At 41.0% G+C, this 11,514-nt stretch overlaps 1 protein-coding gene across 1 annotated transcript in view; it reads right to left on the reverse strand.

The window, feature by feature from the left end:
• LOC125297547 (NACHT, LRR and PYD domains-containing protein 12-like) overlaps positions 1-8,333 on the reverse strand; it is a 49,536-nt gene extending 41,203 nt beyond the window's left edge. Inside the window, exons 1-2 of the mRNA XM_048247964.1 lie at positions 8,127-8,333; positions 7,505-7,625 (exon numbers count right to left, since the gene is read on the reverse strand). Of these exons, the coding sequence (XP_048103921.1) occupies positions 7,505-7,625; positions 8,127-8,333 (328 nt within the window). The remainder of the gene's footprint in view (positions 1-7,504; positions 7,626-8,126) is intronic.
• Positions 8,334-11,514: the final 3,181 nt, after the last annotated feature.

Raw genomic sequence — 11,514 nt, forward strand, 5'->3', positions numbered from 1 at the left:
GCTTTGCTGCATGCATGTTACAAGGACGCTGGCCCATGTCATGTAAGGGACATGGTACTGCGAAAAAAAAAGGAAACATAGCCTACATTGTAGAACACCTCAACTTTATTAATTTATAAATGTTACACTACTGTGCACAGCCCCATGCTTTTCTGACGTGACGATGCTAGCACGTTAGCAGCGGTTAGCTAACTATGCTAACGTTAGTTATCTATAAGTCTCCTCCAAGTGACAATCATTGTACACAATGCTGGCAATGCTGAGAACAATTAGCATCCTCGTTTATCTTACTTAGAGTTGACTGTGTGGCTTAATCCACAGATATGGTGAAGCACTGTTTCATTATGGTTTGCTAAGGAGTAACCTATTTCTTAAAATAGTGGAGAGCTGGGATGAGAACATGTTATACTTTCAAACCACAGTATTATAACTTCACGCTTTCAAACCACGGTATTATAACTTTTTTTTTTACTTCAAAAAAACATTTGCTAAATGAACCTTACATTTTTCAGTAGCCATAGGTGTGTAGATTTTGAACAAAATCTATTTTGGTTCTTACCGGGGCTTTTACTGCCTGAAATATCTGAAATATCTGATTTTGTTTACCATGCTCGGAGTTTAGTGCTGGCCTGTAGGGTATACTACGAAGCACGTTAGACATATCTAAGCTATGTAGACATATCGAGGCTTGACAAAGCCTTGACTCAGGGGTATACGTTAAGTGATACTACGATAGCAGTTATGTTATATATTTGTCAAACTAGGCTTTCTGTGTGCGTTCTCGGTGTTGGGATGACGTTGGCCAATCGTGTAACGTGGGGACGCACAAGACTGCCTCTATTTAAAAACAATTACTTCCGCATTCATGAGCGATAGCTTAATCTACACTGCGGTCATTTTTTGTGTCTAACCTTTAACATCAAATAAATAAATTGTCATCAGTTGTTGTATGGTACAGTGGGTCCCCGTTAAGTTTGGACGGGTTCCTTCATGAATCACGCACCCCATTTTCTCAGCAGAAATGGCACAAACTGCAGTTGACACAAACAACCACAAGGTGTCACTTGGGTGCCACTACTATTTTTGATGCGACTGACTTACTGCTTCCATGGCCGAGCGGGGGCACGGAACTTAAATTGATCACAGTAGTTTAAGCTTACACTTGACAAAACATTCTAATATGAAAATGTAGATGCAATTGTTGTAAAATGGTGCAGCTCCTTTAAAAAGCAACCGTGTGCAGGGATGGAGAGAGAAAGCGAGAGGGGATAGGCCTATGTGTGTTAGAACTTAGCGTGTGGAAAAAGTACGTGCTGTTGAGACTGGAGCGATTCATATTCAAAATAATGCAAAAAAAACCCTTTTGCGTTTGAATGTAGTACGAAAAAATGTTTAAACAGCTGGACAAATGATTTAGCTAATTGATTATATAACCTGTACACCAGCAATTGTTGAACATTTACCTGTACAAGTACATTGACAGTAGCCCAGCCTAACAGCATGTTGTAGGCCTACTGTAGAAATTTCACTTAAATTGCAACCGCAACATGCCTGCTTACCAGCGTTCAAGCGACAACTAAAAAAAGATAATAAAACAACAAGAGGGTTGAGTCTGAATGACACTGAGTTTTTTAGACACTGAGTTTTTTGTAGTTAAGAAATATTTTCGTAAAAAAATGGTCATTCTTCAATCTCCTTCACTGGCGCCTATGGAAAAGGCTTGCGTCCCAAAAACGATCAATGATCATCAAATTTTTCTCTCACATTGCTCCTCATAACCATCTATAAAAAGTGTTTTCTTTTCTTTTTTTGAGCACATCGAATCCCAGGACATAACGCACTGGACCTTATAATAGGCTCGAGATATAATTCCAAAGGGGCAGATAGGGGCCACTGCACTTAAAACTTAAAAAAGATGAAAGATGAAGCTTTCGAACTTTGAAATGCGATCAGTGACTGGCATCGGGTGAACGAAGCTTTTCAAAAGTTGAACAGGCTATTAAAAACTATTTGCGCACCTCCATGTCACAGGAGAGACTGGGCTCTCCCTTCTATGAAAAAGACGTTAGGCTACCTGCAAACTGGCCTATGATTTCATTGCTGAGTTTGCGGCAAAGCAAGAAAATGTTTTTTTTCCTGAGTCAGGATATGGCGAGTCAGTGTCATTTATTTGTCCAATGTTAGCCTATAGATACAGACCAGTACATCTTATCAATAGTTTGAATGTCGTGTGTGTTTCTGCTCATTGACAAATACCGTTCAGCACAATGATTCATGCCCAATTAATTCCCCCTGTTAAAGTGTTCGCCTTTGTTACACTATTTGGTTTCGTGATGTAGCCTATAAACACCATATGACAAAATATGTGACTCAGCTAATGTTATAGGCTATACAATTGAATTTCCCCTCTTAAAGGCAAGCTGGTGTAGCTTATTAGACTAGGCTACTATTAAAATACACCGGACGGTAGCCTTGGCTATGTGTAAAGTAAGCTATGTAATCTGATGATTTCATACAAACGTAAAAGTGAAAAGGGCCTTGCATCTGTCAAGTTCGCACAGGGCAAAGCCATCCCCCTTGCGACGGCCCTGCAGCTCCTCCTAAGACAGGCGATTAAAAAAAAGTTAAAATCCATGATAAACCAGGAAAAGTTGACAGGTTTGTTTGAAAAGGTGATTATTTGTGAAATTGTGCAAACGACAGCCTTTTCAAGGCATTTCAAGGAAGGAGTAGATATGCAAGCTCCCAAATTGACCCAGTAGCCTAAGGCATCAATAAATTGTTGGGACTGGGGAGGGTCATGCGTTTTTCTCAATCACTTTGGAGGGTCATAGAAAAAATCTTGCTGGCGAGGGAGGGTCACGTCTTTTTGACACTATTTGCTCCCAAAACTCCTGTAGCCCCTTAATTAAATAAATAACGAACAGTCCCTAATTGATTAATAGCCTAGGCCTACACCAGCAATTGTTGAACATTGACCTGTACAGGGCATTGACAGTAGCCCAGCCTAACAAGCAAATTTTGCAAAATACATCAAAAGATGCAATTAATCAGAAATAAATAATGTAATCTGCATCGCTTTATTTAACAAACTGCAAGCAACAAGAGCATTGAGTTCGCTGTAAGGCCAAACCCAAGAGCAAAGCCTATCTGTTAAGGCAGTCGATAGGCTATATAACGAGCTTTTCGAAGTTGAACAGGCTATTAAAAACTATTTGCGCACCTCCATGTCACAGGAGAGACTGGGCTCTCCCTTCTATGAAAAAGACGTTATTCTACCTGCAAACTGGCCTATGATTTCATTGCTGAGTTTGCGGCAAAGCAAGAAAAAAAAAATTCCTGAGTCAGGATATGGCGAGTCAGTGTCATTTATTTGTCCAATGTTAACCTATAGATACAGACCAGTACATCTTATCAATAGTTTGAATGTCGTGTGTGTTTCTGCTCATTGACAAATACCGTTCAGCACAATGATTCATGATTAATTCCTCCTGTTAAAGTGTTCGCCTTTGTTACACTATTTGGTTTCGTGATGTAGCCTATGATAAACACCATATGGCCAAATATGTGACTCAGCTAATGTTATAGGCTATACAATTGAATTTCCCCTCTTAAAGGCAAGCTGGTGTAGCTTATTAGACTAGGCTACTATTAAAATACACCGACGGTAGCCTTGGCTATGTGTAAAGTAATAAATAATGTAATCTGCATCGCTTTATTTAACAAACTGCAAGCAACAAGAGCATTGAGTTCGCTGTAAGGCCAAACCCAAGAGCAAAGCCTATCTGTTAAGGCAGTCGATAGGCTATATAACGAGCTGTGTGCCTGGAAAGACGATGGATGACGGCTCTGGTCATCCCATACCCTCCCCCCACTTCCTGTAACCTACCATTATGAAGGCCTGTAGCCTAAAACGACTCGCCGCTTTGTGACATTAAGCTTTTCACGTTAAGCCCCCCTTCCCCATCCTCTTCTTTCACAAGCAGTGGGGGAGCGCGGGGCACAAAGTAACATTTTTTGGTAGACAAAGGAGGGTTCTCCGCACTTCTGTCGTTTGGCCACAATCCGTTGCAACCAGGCCAGGACAGATATTTTAGAGAGGGAGGCCGGTGCAGCTCAGATGTCTTCTTAATTTTCTTTATTCTTCAGTAAAAGGTGCAGAACATTATTAAACTTTGACTAACATTTCGATGTGTCGATGTTTTTGACTAACGAACATCTAAAACGTTAGTCAAAGTTTAATAATGTTCTGCACCTTTACTAGAGAATAAAAAAATTAAGAAGACATCTGAGCTGCAACTCTCCTCTCTAACACTGTTTGGCTTTGGCTAAATATTTCTAAAATCATTTGAGTTTCACTAGTCACATGTTTTAACAAGCAACACTTGTTATTGAACTAATAACAGACGCGGTGTCGAAAATTGACTTTATTTTTCATAATGGAGAAATAACATATGCAGAGTCTAACCAAGGTCAATCTTGCCAAAAAGCCCTCAAACCTGAAAATACATGAGGCAAAAGTGCAAAACATCACAAAACTAACTAAACTAACACGCCGCATATTTTTTGTATTGCAATCATTGTAGCCTACAGTTGTAACAGCGCCGTAACAGTCGTTTTACTCCCGGATGCGCTCATTATAAAGAACGTTTAACGGTCCCAAAACAGCTATCAATTAATCACCAAACGTCTTATAAACAAGTATTGCCAGGAGCAACACCTTGCAAAAAATGATAACAATAGGCCTAGGCCTTTATATGGCTCTGCTCCTGCCTAGATTCGAACTCAGAACTGCCTGAAAGTTGCAGACCTGTTCTGGAAATACGTGCATTAACCCACTCGACCGTCAGACAACGCTATCTGCTTCGAGTAGGCCTATTGGGTAGGACTGTAGCCTACACTGGTTGCTGTGGCACAGTCTTGAGTGACCGAATTCGTTTTTCTTTGTCATATGAATGCTGTCATTTTGTTAACATTACTGTTAAGGAGATGCTGTAGGCAAAGTCTATATTTCAACCTCGTTAGTGTAGTAAAAAAAATCAGAACTATTCACAAGGTTTCTGGGCAGCATATTTATGTTCTGTTAGCAAGCGAACTTCTCATGACTACCGACAAAGTAGCCTACTGCCAGCTGACGAAGCTCTCATTTTAAAACATTACTGAGAGACAGACACTGTACAATCAAGAAATCTTGCCACTGAATCCAAAACTATGTTTAACATTATGTACAAGGCTTAGGCTACAGTGGACTAGCATGTTGCAGGGGCTGCTAAAAACACAGAGAAACGCACTGAAAACTCGGCCAATCACAGCCCTTGCTGTCGAATGCGCCGTCTGATTCGACCATGGAACTCCACAGCGGACTATGCTGCCCCCAAGCGGCTGCAGTTGTACTTACATTTCATAATTCACCATGATCGTGAATGAAGTGTCAATTTTTAACTGGGACCCACTGTATGCACGTCCATAGTGGGATATTTGCATGCACAGCACTATTAAAGTGCATTCGAGATCCAAAATGTTAGTAGAGGCGGAGCTCCACCTGTAAGATATATGACAGAATCCTACACGTGAGATAACTTAGTTTTTAAGACAATTGATTGGTCAGTGTGCGGTAGATTACACGATTTGAGCAATAACTTAGCACATAACCTCCTCCCGACCAGGTTTGGATGACAGCATAAGATACCATGGTGATATAGCGACACTAAAACAGATCCACTTTCGTGTCACAGCATAGCCTGGCTTTGAGCGCAACATACCTCGCCAACCCACTAATCGAGATTCGTAGTACACCCACTGGTGGGTGCTTATTCCCAACCTTTCTCACGGCACATCAACAGTTAGCCCGAGAATTCTCGTCGCAATTCAAAATTCCACTGGAGCTTCAAGCGGATTTGTACACACAGTCTTACAACACTGTTTACAGCTCTTTAGATAAACGTTTGGTGTGGGTGCTTGCGTTTCTTTAGGAATCCGCCGTCTTAGTTTGTATAGAAATGAATATTAAAGGCACACTATGCAGGTTTTTTAGCTTAATATGCAAGTTTTTTAGCTTAATTTACCTTCATTTACCAGCTTTAGAGTCATTGGAATGGTTATATGACTTTTTTCGTGGGTTGAATGGTGGCCGTCTCGCTTCCCCCTAGCGCCTGTGAGCGGAAAAACCACCCTTGCAACTGTGGGCCGGCGGGCCGACGGCCTCAGTGTCAGGAAGTATAACGAGTGTAACGAATTGCTTTACTGCCTTCAAATACACATACACGCCAGGCACCGGCTAGAAAAAGGTAGCGATGGAGTTTCTCAAACATTCGTCATGACAGAGCAAGCGAAAAATAAGCAAAAACCGAAAAAAAGGTTAGACATAGGTGGTGGTTGGTAATATGTGACGTTCCGATAACTTCTATACTTTCCACAGTATTATAACTTCTATACTTTCAATCCACGGTATTATAACTTCAAAGGTCATGACTGTAGGTAACTTACACTGAGGTGGCTGATGTTCGCTGACATTTAGCTATTAGATGGACTTGCCTAAAAGGACTTTGCTGGAGCCAATCGAATGAATGAGTCACACAATGCATGACAGCTGGAAGCCCTGTATTGGCTAACTTTGGGTAAGTAAAGGTGGTGACTAACGCTGGATAAATTATACTGAGGTGTTGGCTAACACTGATGTGGTAACATTGGCTAACCTTAGGTGGAGAAAGCTGACGTGCCAAGATATTCTTGGCTAATGCTAACATTGGGTAACCTTGGGTAAGTGACACTGAGACTGGCTGATGTTAACTTACACAGGTGCTGGCTAAAATTGACTACCTTGAGTAAGTTACACTGAGGTGGCTGATGTAAACTAACACAGGTGCTGGCTAACATTGACTACCGTGGCTGGTGTTTGTTAAGACTGACACTATGAAACCAAACCCCTTAATCGCATCTCTTATTAGTGCATTACTTTTGACCTTAAAACCCTTCTATAATTATTTTTTTTAAGTAGAAATTTAGTAGAAAGGTCGATTAAGGAGAAAAGCCTACTGACTTTACATCTTACTTTTTTCAAACCCCCCTTAATTTCCCCCTTAATCAAGCAATCCCTGAATTAACACCTTAAAATGAAATTAAGATATACTTAAATTGATCTTAATTACCCTCTTAATCACAACAAATAGACACCTTACATTTAAGATTAAGGGGTTTCACACTCCCGCCTTAGAATGGCATTTAAGGTGCAATTAAGGGCCTGATTTACAAATTAAGAGCCCCTTAATAAAATTGTTTTTAGTATGTTTTTGGTGTGTTTTCAAAGTTCTGCTAACGTTGACTAACCTTGGGTGAGAGGAGCAGGCTGTTGAGGTGTGGCTTGTTTCCTATCTGTAGGTTGTGCAAAGGTTGTGCTAACGTTCTGCTAACGTTGACTAACCTTGGGTGAGAGGAGCATGCTGTTGAGGTGTGGCTTGTTTCCTATCTGTAGGTTGTGCAAAGGTTGTGCTAACGTTCTGCTAACGTTGACTAACCTTGGGTGAGAGGAGCATGCTGTTGAGGTGTGGCTTGTGTCCCATCTGCAGGGTGTTCTGTGTGAGGAGAAGATGAGTGAGCAGGAGAAACTGAAGACTTTCTGCAGCTCTCTATCAGGTGAAAGGATGACACAAGAATCAGTCCACACTACAGTGCTAGGTTACGGGGACGCTGGTGAGACACGCCGCTCCGTCTGGCATCATGTTTTTGTTTGTTTTTATGTAATGTTCGTAATTTTATGTAATGTTCTGTTATTTTTTGTATTTATTTGTCAAGTTAAATGTTTTCACCTTTTATTTACGTTACTTTCGATAGTTTTTGTGTTATTCTTGGTCCTTTTTTCTGGCTGATAACTAACGGTAACGTTAGTTTCTATTCTACTGGGCTGATGAGCTTGCCTTGACTAGCTAGCCCTCTTCCATCTGACGCTGCACATCCTCTGTCTGGACTCGTCTGGACGGAAAGATTGCTCAGGGCAATGGGCCTACTCTGCGAGAGATCTGCAGCAGCCACGACCACCGAGCTGCGGCTGACCTGCGAGCTGCCATAACGTTAACATTAGCATTATAGCCTCTGGCGCTGGGTGCCTGCAGTCTGGATTGAGTGCTAACGTGGGGAGCTCTGATGGCGACGTCGGGAGAAGCAACAAACGTCTTGCTAAAGCCACCGAGCTGCTGATCAGCAGGAAGATCGCCCATCATGACTTCAGACTGTTGTTCTTTCCGGTGCTCTGCTCTCCAGACTGCCAGTAGTGCTAAATCTGAGTTGGTCAGTGAAAGATCTTTGTTGGTCTTGCATTGGCAGTTTCGCATGGTCATCATTGCCCTTGGACTTTTCAGCCCGGTTGGAAATTGGACTAATTTTAACATGATTATTATTATTTTATTTATTTATTTTCAATTTTCTGTGTTGTTTGTCTTGTATGTCTTAGTGTCACGGGAACGCTGGCGACTACGCCGCTCCGTCCGGCATCTTTTGTGTTTGTTATTTTTAAAAAAATGTTTTTGTCATCTGGTGTCAACGCTGGCGCTCCGTCTGGCATTTTTTGTCTTATTGTCTTTTGTTTTTTGTCAATGTATTGTATGTAGAGCGCTTTGGGTTGCACTTTGTGCATGTTAAATGTGCTATACTAAATAAAACTGACTTGACTTGACTTGACTTGCTCAGTACTTAGCACTGAGTGTAACAGCTAATTACGCTTCTCCTTGTGTGTGTGTGTGTGTGTGTGTGTGTGTGTGTGTGTGTGTGTGTCTGAGTGTGAGAGAGAGAGAGCTACCTTTACTGAAGTTGAAGGTCACTGGCCCAGTGATGCAGCAGCCAGTGACAGCAGGAGCATTAACTGAGCCTCCATCCTGAGCTGAGATGCTGGACGAGACTCCTGGAGGACAGCGCTGTAAGACTGCACCTGACTGGTTTAAGACTGGAGGAGACTGGTTTAAGACTAGAGGAAACTGGTCTAAGACTGCACCTGTCTGGTTTAAGACTGCACCTGACTGGTTTAAGACTGGAGGAGACTGGTTTAAGACTAGAGGAAACTGGTCTAAGACTGCACCTGTCTGGTTTAAGACTGCACCTGACTGGCTTAAGACTACACCTGACTGGTCTAAGACTGCACCTGACTGGTTTAAGATTAGAGGAGACTGCTGTAAGACTGCACCTGACTGGTTTAAGACTAGAGGAGACTGGTCTAAGACTGCACCTGACTGGTTTAAGACTAGAGGAGACTGGTCTAAGACTGCTCCCGACTGGTTTAAGACTGGACCTGACTGGTCTAAGACTGCACCTGACTGGTTTAAGATTAGAGGAGACTGGTTTAAGACTGCACCTGACTGGTTTAAGACTAGAGGAGACTGGTCTAAGACTGCACCTGACTGGTTTAAGACTAGAGGAGACTGATCTAGAATTACAGGAGACTGGTCTAGAACTACATGAGACTGGTCTAAGACTACAGAAGACTGGTCTAAGACTGGGTGAGACTGGTTTAAGACTGGAGGGGACTGGTCTAAGACTACACCAGACTGGTTTAAGACTACAAGAGGCTGGTCTAAGACTACAGGAGACTGGAGTGAAGGTCGATCACCAGTCAGAGGATCTGTCATTCTGATGACCTGTAAAATAATTGTTAACAAAATTGTCTGAGAAGAAAACACAAGTCAAAAGAAAAGACAAATGATTCCATACAGATTATCCTTCACACTTCAGACAAATGATTACAGATCATCCTTCATCAGACAAATGATTACATACAGATCATCCTTCACACCTTAGACAAATGATAATATACAGATTATCCTTCACACAGACAAATGATTACATACAGATCATCCTTCACACCTCAGACAAATGATAATATACAGATTATCCTTCACACAGACAAATGATTACAGACAAATGATAATATACAAAGATTCATCCTTCACACCTTAGACCAGATTATCCTTCACACAGACAAATGATTACATACAGATCATCCTTCACACATCAGACAAATGATTACATACAGATCATCCTTCATGCCTCAGACAAATGATTACAGATAATTCTTCACACCTCAGATAAATGATTACAGATCATTACAGATCATCCTTCATATCTCAGACAAATGATTCCATACAAATCATCCTTCAAGCCTCAGACAAATGATTACAGATCATCCTTCACACCTCTGACAAATGATTACAGATCATCCTTCACACATCAGACAAATGATCAAATACAGGTCGTTATTTTAAACCTCAGACAAATGATCACATACAGATCATCCTTCTCACCTCAGACAAATGATTACAGATCATCTTTCTCACCTCAGACAAATGATTCCATACAGATCATCCTTCACACCTCAGACAAATGATTCCATACAGATCATCCTTCACACCTCAGACAAATGATTCCATATAGATCATCCTTCAGACAAATGATTACAGATCATCCTTCACACCTCAGACAAATGATTCCATACAGATCATCCTTCAGACAAATGATCACATACAGATCATCCTTCACACCTCAGACAAATGACCACACACCTCAGACAAATGATCACATACAGATCATCCTTCACACCTCAGACAAATGATTCCATACAGATCATCCTTCTCACCTCAGACAAATGATCACATACAGATCATCCTTCACACCTCAGACAAATGATTCCATACAGATCATCCTTCAGACAAATGATCACATACAGATCATCCTTCACACCTCAGACAAATGATTCCATATAGATCATCCTTCACACCTCAGACAAATGATTCCATACAGATCATCCTTCACACCTCAGACAAATGATTACATACAGATCATCCTTCACACCTCAGACAAATGATTCCATACAGATCATCCTTCACACCTCAGACAAATGATAAAATACAGATCATCCTTCACACCTCAGACAAATGATTACAGATCATTTTTCACACCTTAGACAAATGATTACAGATCATCTTTCACACCTTAGACAAATGATTCCATATAGATCATCCTTCACGCCTCAGACAAATAATCACATACAGATCATCCTTCATGCCTCAGACAAATGATTACAGATAATTCTTCACACCTCAGATAAATGATTACAGATCATTACAGATCATCCTTCATATCTCAGACAAATGATCCTTCAAGCCTCAGACAAATGATTACAGATCATCCTTCACACCTCTTCAGATCATCCTTCACCTCAGACAAATGATCAAATACAGATCGTTATTTTCACACACCTCAGACAAATGATTCCATACAGATCATCCTTCACACCTCAGACAAATGATTCCATACAGATCATCCTTCACACATCAGACAAATGATCACATACAGATCATCCTTCAGACAAATGATTCCATATAGATCATCCTTCATACCTCAGACAAATGATTCCATACAGATAATCCTTCAGACAAATGATTCCATATAGATCATCCTTCACACCTCAGACAAATGATCAAATACAGATCATATTTCACACCTCAGACAAATGATCACATACAGATCATC

The sequence above is a fragment of the Alosa alosa genome, chromosome 7 (genome assembly GCF_017589495.1).
Source record: "Alosa alosa isolate M-15738 ecotype Scorff River chromosome 7, AALO_Geno_1.1, whole genome shotgun sequence".
Taxonomy (NCBI): Eukaryota; Metazoa; Chordata; class Actinopteri; order Clupeiformes; family Clupeidae; genus Alosa; species Alosa alosa.